Source organism: Electrona antarctica, assembly GCF_951216825.1.
Source record: "Electrona antarctica genome assembly, chromosome: 9".
In the NCBI taxonomy this organism is placed as follows: domain Eukaryota; kingdom Metazoa; phylum Chordata; class Actinopteri; order Myctophiformes; family Myctophidae; genus Electrona; species Electrona antarctica.
In genome coordinates, this window is record NC_136790.1 from 37575835 (window position 1) to 37589123 (window position 13289).

General features: G+C 40.7%; 1 protein-coding gene across 1 annotated transcript; it reads left to right on the forward strand.

The window, feature by feature from the left end:
* Positions 1 to 3161: 3161 nt before the first annotated feature.
* Positions 3162 to 12279, forward strand: dram2b (DNA-damage regulated autophagy modulator 2b). The gene is made up of 8 exons (XM_079510131.1): positions 3162 to 3537; positions 6205 to 6363; positions 7866 to 7933; positions 8373 to 8515; positions 9168 to 9345; positions 10534 to 10616; positions 11800 to 11892; positions 12015 to 12279. Exons 2-8 carry the CDS (start codon positions 6233 to 6235, stop codon positions 12147 to 12149), a joined length of 831 nt encoding a protein of 276 aa, XP_079366257.1. The 5' UTR covers positions 3162 to 3537; positions 6205 to 6232; the 3' UTR covers positions 12150 to 12279.
* Positions 12280 to 13289: the final 1010 nt, after the last annotated feature.

Below are 13289 nucleotides of genomic sequence, written 5' to 3' on the forward strand. Positions count from 1 at the left end.
TGGGAGGAGTAGTAGTTTGAAATTTAGGGTTACTATAGAAAGAATAATAAAGTGTTACGATTACAATAGTCTGGTTGCCCTGTTAGGGCAACCACACTAATTAAAGTGAAGTGACACCAAAGAAAACAGAGCCCTGCTAACTACTCACAGGAGGGGTCTGATGATCCAATCAGAGTGGAGGGTGGGACACACCAACAATAGACAGAAACTGTACTGGAGAACTGTTGGTTAATAGCCCCTGTCCCCACTTAACCCTTGATACCACTGCAGTCAAACAATTCTCAAAATTGTTAATTTGAGATTTGAGTTATAAACACATAGTTTATCCATCATTCCAGTAAGCCAGCTAAAGTCTGTATTTACTATTTACCCATTATCTTTCTATTGTATTTCTAGTATTCCTCATAGGGAATTCTGGACTATTCTGGAAAACTGACCAAACTGTGGCTAATATGTTGTAAAAAACTAATGTCTCCCTATGCCAGAAATATTTGCAATACAATGCAGACTAAAGCTTAAAGGACCACTTTTCAACCTATCTTCATATACTAGTCCTCACTAATAATCATGATAAAATGGCTACCATTTTTTTCTACTCAGTCTGTGTCTCATAGGAGGACTGTGGGCAGTTTAGAAACCCGTCCACCAGTGACATCATCGATGGGGAATCCAAGCTATTAGAAACTGCAGGCTTTCTAGTCCTGAAAAGTTGCAATGCGAAAATGGAAGCCATCGTTCTCACCATAATAAAAATCTAAACATTTTTGTAAAAAAATATTGTTTAAACAAAATCTGCCTAATGATGATGTCACTGGTGGACGGGTTTCTGAACTGCCCACAGCCCTCCTATGAGACACAGACTGAGTAGAAAGAAATGGTGCCATTTTATCATGATTATTAGTGAGGACCAATTATATGAAGATGGGTTGAAAAGTGGTCCTTTAATTCTTTGTGTGGGACAAAAATAGCCGATTTGCGCTTCTACATATGACATAAATTCTCCATTCATTGTCAATGGGAATTTAGTCTTTGTGTAGGACAAAAATACCCATTTGCTCAGACACATGACGTAAATTCTCCATTTATTGTCAATGGGAATTTAACAAAAATACAGATTTGCTCGTCTAATTCTCCATTCATTGTCATTGGCATTTAATGTTTGTGGCACACGTGAACATGCCATCACAAAATGAATACTCTGCAGGTCCAAAAACTTGCCGCTCTCAATGTAACAATTCCGAACATATGAAGCGTTATGGTGGGGAAAAAAGGCAGAAGGGATGCTCAGAAATTTTCTCATCCTGTTTTGGCCGGCATCATTTTTTTGAAAAAAGCGATAAAAAAACGATAAACGCTTTTTTTCATCGCTTTTTTCATCCTAGAACTAGAGGTCTGAAAAAAATCATCAAGATGTGTTTCACCATGTTAATGATTCTTTTCATACTTGCAGTTCTAGGAAACACAGAATGGGGAGACTTTTTTATTATTACATTTATTTATTATTACAGAAAGGCCTACTTGTAACTATTGCAAAAAAGTTGGCCACACCATAAATAAATGCTATGCTCTCAAAAATAAGAATCAGCCACCAAAACTGTTGCTTTGATTAAAAGTCTTCCTCAGTGCCACCTGCAGTAGAGCCTGTGCGCATTCCTGACCCTGAATTTCAGCCATTTCTGATGAAAGGTTTTGTCTCTCTGACTCTCTCTGTCCATCGCTTTTTTCCATCGCTTTTTTTCATCGCTTTTTGGGCATAGAACTGACCGATAATAACAGATCTACAAACACATCACATTAAGTAACAGGCTTAACTACTGATAGATTAACGGTGGTTAAGTAATGGTATTAAGTATTAAGTAATTAATGATGATTTAATGATAGTTCATGATAACTAATGCATCACCTAAGCCTTAATATAGCCTTAATTAAGGCTTAATTAAGCCTTAATTACGTGTATGAATTTGTCCCTTAAAGTAAAGTGATACCGAAATATTCAATGTGTGGAAGAACACTGGGTTTAGGTTGGACTTCCTTGGCGTACGTACAGGCAGTGTGCACAACACATTTGGCACTGATCGGTCCGTTTGTAGCCCTGGACTCAGACTCATAGAGCCTGGGTTTGGGTCCAGTTTGTAGCCCTGCAGGACTCAGACTCATAGAGCCTGGGTTTGGGTCCAGTTTGTAGCCCTGGACTCAGACTCACAGAGCCTGGGTCTGGGTCCAGTTTGTAGCCCTGCAGGACTCAGACTCATAGAGCCTGGGTTTGGGTCCAGTTTGTAGCCCTGGACTCAGACTCACAGAGCCTGCTTTTGCAGACGCTTGCTGATTGAAATGAAATAATCGATTAAAGCTGCACTCTGTATAACTCATGTCTCACCGGGGAATCAAACCTGTGCTGAATTTTGACCCTCAGGCAAATATGTAGGCCATGCAATAAATCAATCAATACATATTATTATCTAACTAATACATAATAATAATAATAATAATAATAATAATAATAATACATTTTACGTTTCGGGCACTCAAGGTCGCCGTACAACAAGTTCAAAACAATTAATACAAAACACAGTTAAAAGCAAAAGCAAAAGCAAAAATGCAGATAATAATAATAATAATAATAATAATAATTATTATTATTATTATTATTATTATTATTATTATTATTATTCAAGTCAAAGAAGAGAAAGAAGACAGGAACTAAAGCGACTTAATGTGTGTCATGTTTGTTTAATTATATTGTTACATTTACACACACGATCCTCTGTTGTAAACCTCTGTTGGCGTGATTTTATGATTGATGGGGAAATTTAAAAAGAAAAAATATTTGTCGATTTGTATAAAGTATTCTTAGGTTGTTTGTATTATAGCAGTTTCAATACTGTTCAATAAGGTAAATAATTGTCAAAAATCATATATTCTCAATGTCAGTGATGCTTCCTATTATTCAGATAAGTAAATCATCATCATCATCATCATCATCATCATATTATTGTGGCACATGGATGGATTTCTGATGTAGTGGAAGATCTTCCCAATCCATAACCTCGCATCCAGGCTTTCCACCACCTCGGAGGAAAAATGAATCCACTATCTCTGACGGGGGCGGGACCTATGGGCGGGACGGGCGGAGAGACCTTACTCTATGGGAGGGACTGACGGTAGCCACGTGACAGAGAACCAAGAAAGCAGGAAGTAAACAAAAAATAGTTCGGTGTCTGTCTTCTGGCGAAATAAATTAGGAAGTTTCTATCATTTCTATCTGTCAGACTGTCACAGAAGATTGAAACATAAGAACTAGAGATGTTTATCAGGATAAGGAACGCGGTGAAATAGAGCGCCGATGATCCGCTGCTACTGAAGCATCTGAAGTCAAAGAAGAGAAAGAGGACAGGAACTAAAGGGACTTAATGTGTGTCATGTTTGTTTAATTATATCGTTACATTTACACACACGATCCTCTGTTGTAAACCTGGGATCAATACATTATCTTGATCGATACGACTCTACAGGCCGTCTGCCTTGTTGTGGTGACTGGTGAGCTCTCATTCACATTATTTATTTATTGATTGTTTGTTTTTTATGACGGTCGGCAGACGACAGGGATACACAGGACGTGTCGCTCGAGGTCACTCACATCACATGCAGGACAGGGCGCGTCAGGCCACAGGATATTCTGAATTCATGTATAACGAATGAATTCTAAACTTATAATAGCCAATACTAGGATTGGCGTGATTTTATGATTGATGAAATTTCAATACTGTTATGGAAATAATTGTCAAAAAATCATAGATTCTCAATGTCAGTGATGCTTCCTATTCATACAGTAAAATAAGTATTAAGAAGGTTTAGAGAAATTGTGTAGAAAACTGATGAATGATTATGGAACCTTATTGGCCATAAGTCAGGTGATAACAAAAAAGAAGAAGAAAGGATAAAACATCCACTTCCACACAGCCATAGGCCTACTATTTGTTCCCTCTCTGCACCATATTTAGGAGAACTGAAACTGACACTCGAGAGGTAAAAGACACAGCTGTATAAGAACAGGGTAATAACAGACTAACTAATGTTATGTCAGGACATATTTTTAAATCCTAACATACAAAAATGCATGTTATAGCCTGTGATGTGTTGAGCAGGGAGTAGACTATGGTGGACTGGATACAGCAGAATAGATGTCAGTCCAGGCATTTCACACAGACACAGATGAATGTCACTAAGCTGGTTTATTTGGCAGCCAACTAATAGAGCATTGATTCAGTATAGACCATATTAAGCCAGGTCTCACGGCAGACAGCCACTGATATGATAAACGAAAGTGAACGGAGCCTACAGTCACACTGCGCGCTAACATAGTACACGCATGTAGTGGAAGTGACGTCAGATCTTCTACACACAGCAAAACAAAAGGGAGCAGTGCTTTACCCTGTGGCACCGGCACTGCATACTGACTGTTACACAGTGTGGCGCTCAAAACCTTTTCATGTCAAGGACCCCCAAAATTATAAATATATTTGGCTGCAGATCCCCATCTCAAAATATTTTGTTACAGGGACCCCCACAAGCAAGTGATTTGAGTTAGAAAAAAAATAGTTTGCTTTAAAAAATAAAAATATTCAAAGATTTGCACACATTTTCAATTTTTTTCAATGGCAGATCAGATCTATAGGTGCAATGCAATCCCTATGTTTCATGTCCTTCCGAGAGGGAATCCCCTCGCCTAGGGGAAATATGAGCTTCAGGCAGTAGGAGGTGTCCTACTGTAGGGCAGTGGGTCTCAACCTGTTGATCGTGACCCACAGGGGGGTCCCCACACAATTTTGAGGGGGTCCCCAGATGACAATAAAGTCACAATTTAAGGAAAGACCATTACGGAATCAGTAATCAACAATCCACAAACAAATTGGTCAAGTACTATAAGAGACAACGCGTTGCGAGGTATTGTGAGCTTGTAGATCTGCTATTTTTACAATGTTTATCTGTGGAACCGGGTCAAACTAAATGTAATGCCTCAACTCCTACAATTCTGAGTGCTTTTTGCCAGGTACCCCACCTGTTCCCACTTCAAATATGATTATTTTGGTTGAGAACCACTGCTGTAGGGAGTAGAGAGACCACCTCCTCCAGCTACTGTACCTCATGTACTAGTTATATTCATACTCTGTCATACAGATTGATTAGAATAACCTTTTATTCATTAAAATAAATTGCAGCTTGGACCCTGATTCTGTACTCATTATTCTGGGTTTGTCTCCATTTCTATGTTGACGAGAGCACAGAAACAACTCAGCTCATATGGTCTGATTACAGCAAAAATAATAATTAAAAAGATATTAGACTGAAAGACTCTGCTACACTCACCTCCCTTTTGACCTCCTCCCACGGGGAAACCCGATCCGGGTCACGGCACCAATGTAACGCCCGGGATTCGAATTCGGGCCTCCCACGTGAAAGTCCAACATCTTAACCACTAGACCAAAGGGAGGCTACACATGCTCATAACACGTCACATCACAGATCAGCTTTGTAACCATTTTTGTATTAACAATAAAATCTGCATGAACGATTACTAAAGCTATCAAATGCTGTAATTGTAGTGGGGTGTAACAAATTAACACCACACCTACCATCAGTTCCCAGGACTTCCAGCAAACTTGTAGCACCAAACCAAGCTAATCGTCATACACAGAGTTGGCAGTGCCCAGATTTGAACCGATGACCGTGTGTTCCAAAGGCAGTAGCTCTACCGACTGTGCTATCCAGACACAATCAGTTGTTCTATTGTTAACAGTAGAATCATTCAGTGTTTGTGATGACAATTGTGTCCTGGTCCATTATTCATTACTACAGTGTGTTCGCTGTTCATGTTTTTTTAAGGCTGGTTTCAGTCAGTGCTATTTGGCATGACCCTTTACCATACTGTAAAGTTGCAAAAGCATACAATGCTGCATGTATACGAAAGTTTTTCACAAAACGGCAATTTTCATTGGCTCATAAAACCTTCATTTTTCACTTAAAAAAAACCTACTATACTTTCCCATGTCCGTCCGTATATGTCCAAAGTTCATGTGTGTATCGAAGATTCATTGCTGACGGTCAAACAGTTCATGAGCTATGCGTGGTCAAAGTTTGCATTTATAGCACAATTGAGTGCTATAGCGCCACCCTTTGGCCAATTATTTCTGTGTATGTTTTCAGGTGAAAGTCCCAAGCACACATCCAGGTGATGTGGTGGTTTCAGCAGGGCCTGTGCATCCTGCCAGTGTCTCTGGTCATCTGGACGGCAGCCACCTTCGTCTTCGCTTATATCACCGCCGTGGAGCTGAGACATGTGGACCCCCTGGTCCCCTACATCAGGTCAGAACTATGAGACATGTGGACCCCCTGGTCCCTTACATCAGGTCAGAACTATGAGACATGTGGACCCCCTTGGTCCCCTACATCAGGTCAGAACTATGAGACATGTGGACCCCCTGGTCCCTTACATCAGGTCAGAACTATGAGACATGTGGACCCCCTGGTCCCTTACATCAGGTCAGAACTATGAGACATGTGGACCCCTTGGTCCCCTACATCAGGTCAGAACTATGAGACATGTGGACCCCTTGGTCCCCTACATCAGGTCAGAACTATGAGACATGTGGACCCCCTGGTCCCTTACATCAGGTCAGAACTATGAGACATGTGGACCCCCTTGGTCCCCTACATCAGGTCAGAACTATGAGACATGTGGACCCCCTGGTCCCTTACATCAGGTCAGAACTATAAGACATGTGGACCCCCTGGTCCCTTACATCAGGTCAGAACTATGAGACTTGGTCCCCTACATCAGGTCAGAACTATGAGACGTGGACCCCTTGGTCCCCTACATCAGGTCAGAACTATGAGACTTGGTCCCCTACATCAGGTCAGAACTATGAGACGTGGACCCCCTGGTCCCTTACATCAGGTCAGAACTATGAGACTTGGTCCCCTACATCAGGTCAGAACTATGAGACGTGGACCCCTTGGTCCCCTACATCAGGTCAGAAGTCCTGGAGGAGTGTAACGATATAGTAACTGCATCCAAATATCGATCCTAATTTCAACAATCAAGGTATAATAAGAGCACCTGTCTGCAATTTGTAACTGGTCCTAGAAAAGTCCTCTAAGATTAACATAAAATAGCATTTTTATTTTAAGCAACAACCTTGTTTATCATGCCTACTTTAGAAAAACGCACCGAATACACTGTGTGGAAGCAGGCAACTTCCTGGACCCTACTCAACCATGCTCACTCCCGTGGGGGAACGCACGTCATGCTTCAAGCTGAACTGGAGTGCAAAGACGTTACCTGTAATGCCTCCACAAGTACAGTATTGTTGTGAAATGCTAAATTATAGCCACATTTTGTAACATAATCTTAAATATAATAATTATGGTACATCTGACATCACTGTCTGGGGTCCTTATAGAGCCCTGGGGCTCTATAATGGGCCTGCTCCTTTTTCCACTTTACATGAAATAAAACAGTTAGCTGATTTACAGGTTATTGAGGACAATGTATAATATCTCGTGTCATATTTGCATACATGTACAAGTCAAAACCTATTGATAAACTATAGTACTGTACCACCATACAGTTATATAGTTTAATTTAAATGTTTTGTTGTGTTTTGCAGTGATACAGTTTCATATATTTTAAATCTTTAGTTGTATATTTATATTGTAGTGATACAGTCAAATAGAATTTCAATGTTTTGTTGTGTTTTGCAGTGATACAGTTTCATATATTGTTTGTTGTGTTTTGCAGTGATACAGGGACGACGGCTCCCGAGAGATGTGTATTTAATGTTTTAATGTTTTGTTGTGTTTTGCAGTGATACAGGGACGACGGCTCCCGAGAGATGTGTATTTGGAATCATGCTAGATGTGTCAGCATTCCTAGGTACCGTAACCCATTCTACATTCTGAATGTCGTTTTTTTTTTGTCTAATGAAATACATTGCAAAAGCCAGAAGAAAATGACTGATATGTTGTTCAGCAGCAGTGTAATTCAGAACAATTGAGCAAAGTTCTACTTTTCTGCTTAGGTTTGCGGCGGCACAAAGCCAATTTGGCATTTTAGGTGTTTTGTACATGGTGGCAGTGGCTCAGGAGGCAGAGCAGTGGCTTGGGAAACAGTTTGATCCACAGCTCCGCCTGTGTTAGTGTCAATTCTGTCAAAGTGTCCTTGAACTAGACACCGAACCCCAAACTGCTCCCGATGAGCAGGTATCAGCCTTGCATGGCTTCTACCGCCGTCAGTGTGTGACTGTAATGCACATTGTAAACATTGTCATATCATATGTTCTGCATGCATTGTTCATTGTGCGTTTGTTTTGCAGGCATGGCCACCACATACGTGCGCTACAAGCAGGTCCAGGCTCTGACGGCACAGGAGGAATTTAAACTCCATAGACTCAACCAGTTTGGTTTGGTGCTCGGCTGGATGAGCTCCTTTGGCATGTGTGTTGTAGCCAACTTCCAGGTGTGTGTGTGTGTGTGTGTGTGTGTGTGTGTGTGTGTGTGTGTGTGTGTGTGTGTGTGTGTGTGTGTGTGTGTGTGTGTGTGTGTGTGTGTGTGTGTGTGTGTGTGTGTGTGTGTGTGTGTGTGTGTGTGTGTGTGTGTGTGTGTGTGTGTGTGTGTGTGTGTGTGTGTGTGTGTGTGTGTGTGTGTTGGACATGAAACCTATGGATTGCAGCTTTACTCCTGTTCTAAATATAGACATGATTGATTGATTTCATCCTACTGTTATTTTTTGCAAATACAGTAACAATAATAATGTTACTTTCACCTAATTCTTTTAAATAATTTGGTACATTGGCTTAATTTAATTGAGCACAGATTCTGCTTTGTTTTGACTTTGTGTGTAAACTCTTAAATATTATTATTATTATTATTATTGTTGTTTTGTTATTGTTGTTATATATTTATTTAACCCATTTTGGGTGGGAACCCCTTTTGGTGTTAGCATTATGTTATGCTTTAGCTATTGAAAAATAGCAGATCTACAAGCTCATAGCGCGCCAACGACTGACATAGAAACATAGCTTTTTCAGTAAACTGTCAGAATCTGATCTCAGGTCAAAATGGGTTAATAATGAATATGATATAATGCATGTGTCCCTGGCTGCTTTCAGAAAACCACTCTGTTCTCCATGCACCTGGTGGGGGCTGTGCTGACGTTTGGGGTGGGAGGTCTGTACGTTCTGGTTCAGGTGCTGATGTCTCTCAACATGCAGCCCCACGTCCACAGCAAGAACACCTTCTGGGTACGCCTGGCGGTGGGCGTCTGGACCCTCGCTAGCATCATCAGCAGTATCCTTACAGTACATCAACACATGGGCCATGTCCAACTGAAAGATTAGAGCACTTTGGTGTGTGTGTGTGTGTGGGTTTGTGTGTGGGTTTGTGTTTGTTTGTTTTACCCATTAAGACCTGAGGTCAATTCTACAAAATGCCTTCTAAAATGTGTTCGTAATTCAAAACGATTCAACATTTTTCAAACACTTTCAAGATTTTTCTAAAATGTTCAAAAATAGCAGATATATAAGCTCGCAACGTGGCACGAATTGACGCACTGTGAGCTTGTATATCTGCTATTTTTGAACAGCCAACGTAAAAACAGATATAATGCCACAGATACTTTCCCAGTTTTAATGGGTTAAAGTTAAACCCTATATACTTAGTTGCCCGGTGTCCCCCAGGGGTCTATACTTGGTGGCCTCCTTTTTTCCACCACACCAAATGTCCCTTTGTTGTGAGCTTGTACATTGTCTATTTTTGTTATCTGTTCGCCTGTTTTGATGGGCATTTATACCTAATGAAACTCAATTGCGCCACTCCCTGGCAGTTAATGGTCTTGCAGCTGGTCATCTTTTTATTATAATTGCCATTTTTGGCCAAGCTTGGTGTGGCATAGTGTTGACTGATCAGCTGGCTGTAAGTAGGTTGTCTTTGAAGATTGACATTTAGTTACATTTAGGACAATTAAGAGGTTTCAAAAGCGGTTATTTTTTTTTACTGGGATTCAAGTGGAGTCAGGTTGTGTTTGTGAAGAGGAGTTGGGTTGATGGGTTCACTCACTGGAAGACATTTGCTTAATTTATATAGCTTGTATGTCTGCACCGAAAGTAGCTGAATCTACAGCTATTTCCAGCATGGAACACCACTATGGTTCTTTAAAGTAGTGGTTCACAAATGTCCCAAATGTGAGGTTTCCCCTGGACCCAAACTTTGAAAATTGTCGATTTACAAGCTCAAAACGCATCGCCATGTGTTGTGAGTTCGTAGATCTTCTATTTTCACAATTGAATAAAAATGGGTCCCCGACCGCCAAAATGGGACTCCCGACCCACTGTTTGGGAAACACTGCTTTAGTAGTGTATTGTCCTTTAAACCAATGCTAAAAAGACTAAAATAGGGACGGTAGGTTGAAAGTGGACTGGTTAATAAATGTGCTCATTAGTTCAGTCGAGTGTGTGTTCCTTAACGTGCGTGTCTTAGTGTTTGTGTCATCTGTCATCATGTACAGCAGTCTGCCAGGAGTGGACGTAGCTCACAAACTGCACTGGACCCCTGGAGAGACGGTGGGTTTGTTTGCGTTGAAACCTCATTTGTACTTTGTGACTGATTTCAGTCATTTGGATTCCATAGAAATCAGCATGAAATCCTGGTCTCTAAACTACCTCCCCCTGGCCAGCCGGGGCGCCTGATGGAGGGGAAAGGAACTGGTCGGAATAACGTGTTCCTTCCACGCGCTACGTCCGGCCGGGGAAACTCCCCCTGTCGGGTGAAAAGAAGCAGCTTGGACTCCTCATGCATAGAAGGGAGCATGAGGTCAGTCCCGCCCCCCAGGTTGGCAGAGGAGTTGTAGCGCCCTGGATTACATTAGATAATTGACACTGGGTGAAAAAATGGGTTGCAAAATCGTGGGATAAAATTATTTAAAAAATAATAATAATCAGCATGTCTCCTATGGAAGCGTGTCACGCACCGAAATTAGGCCGTCTACAACGCGCTGTGAGCTTGTTCAAACCTGTTCAATCCTCCAGAAAACCGTGATGAGTTCAGATGTTTAATACAAGTAAAAGCCTGGATCTGGAATTTCTTCAGCTAGTATGGCTAGTTGGCTACTGTCCAAGAACATCATTTTTATCTTGCAGTTACAGTATGTGACTAAGCATAAATTTGCCCATAGGAGGAGAATGATATCGTTGCTGTCAGGCAGAAACCTCAGATCTCCTTATTCTGTGTTTTTTCATATAAATGAATGCCCTACTTGATCATACTACAGCGTCACACAAAAGCATCAAAAGTAGCTTGCTTTGAATTTGAATGCTGAAATGTATCAATTTTGGACATGAGGTTTCCACCCGATAGAGACGATATTTTCATTGAAGTCTTAAAACTGCGCCGTGCACCGGATTGGATACTAAGGGCTATGTCTTGCGCCATCCCTTATCCCTAAACTAATTTGCCATTTTTTACTATTTTAAAAAACCTTTTAAAATAGTTCAAATAGCCGATCTACAAGTTCACAATGTCTCGATGTAGATCGGCTAGTTGAACTATTTTAAAAGGTTTTTTTTAAATAGTAAAAAATGGCAAATTAGTTTAGGGATAAGGGTGGCGCAAGATGGAGCCCTAAGTGCACCGCCATCTTCATTGTAGTTCGTACATGCTCGTTGTAATTATCACTCTCCACCAGGAGTAATGTAAGTTATGGACTAGCCTTAATCATTTTATCTTATGGTCCAATGTGTTGTCCAGGGCTACACTGCACACATCATCAGCACCATCTCAGAGTGGTCTCTGGCCTTCTCCTTCGTCAGTTTCTTCCTGACCTACATCAGAGACTTCCAGGTAATAATATTACCTAATATTATAATATTAATAATATTGTACTCATTTTTTATTAATGCCATCTCAAACTTAGCTTGTCTACTGATATTTAGAACCTTTTTTCAACACCCTCTTTCCTCTAGAAAATAAATTTACGAGCAGAAGCAGACCTGCAGAGCAGCCACCTGTACGACTATGACTCTCCTCACTACAGCATCACCACGCCTGTCAGTGTCAACCACTCTGAAACGTCCCCGCTGTTGGCAGGGAGCATATGAACAGTAGGGGAAGATCCCCCCTACAGAGGAATTAATTCTACTGTACATTATTTGTACAGAACCTTTAGTTTAGCACATTGCCCTGCCCGGTTGACCTGTTCTGTGATATTAGTGCAGTGGTCCCCCACCCCCCTAAAATAAAATACAAATAAAATAAATAAATACACAAAATAGCTGATCTACAAGTTTACAATGTGGTGCAGCCCGACAAGCTGCTGTGAGTTTGTGGATCAGCAATTGTTTGACAGATTTCTTCAAGGTTCAGATCCTATTTGACCGGTCAGGATTTCTTTGTGGCTTTAGGAAGTCCTTAGGAAAAGTAGACCTAATATGGTGCTCCCCAAGGCTCTATCACGGGCCTTGTCCTCTTTAAACACTCGGCTGTGTCATCAGAAAGCACAAAATAAATGTGTATAGCTATGCTGAACACACCCAATTATATATATCTCTCCCCCGATTTTTAACCCCATTAACACCTCAGTGAAGTGTATTTAATTCTGACAAATGTTTTTCATTCTGACAAATGTCTCAACTGTCCTCCAGTTGAATGAAGATAAAACTGAGATTTCTGTCTTAGAGAAATCAACTTTACAGTTGTTTGCACTGAACACCAAGGACTACATAACACATCTTGGTGTCTTTCTTAATTCAAACTAATCACTAATTCAAAATAATCTTTTTACCATTTAAGGATTTGAGTGCATTTAAGGCCACTTGAATATTTTTTAAATAGTTCATCATGCCCAGCCACCTGACCACTTAAGTTGTTGTGTTAAGTGGTGAAGTGGGTGGACCACATGCCTTTTCAGAGCATGTTTTTTTAAATGATCAATCGATTGTGTTTTGGCTTGTCTACATCCTCACAGCCTACCACCACAAAAAGCATAGAGAAGCAGCTTGTACCTGTACCACCTGTAAATGTAGGCTGCGTCCGAAATTCCATACTAACATAGGCTACTATGCAAAATTACTGAGATTTGTTGGTATGTCCGATAGCATAGTAGTTTCAACTCAATGGAATGTGAAATGCATGCTACCTGTGCTTTGCGACAAGATAGAGAATTTGACTAACAATGTTGGTCTGATTAGTATGTCAGAAATTAAACATACTATTGCGTGTGTGCACAAGTATGTTGTAAA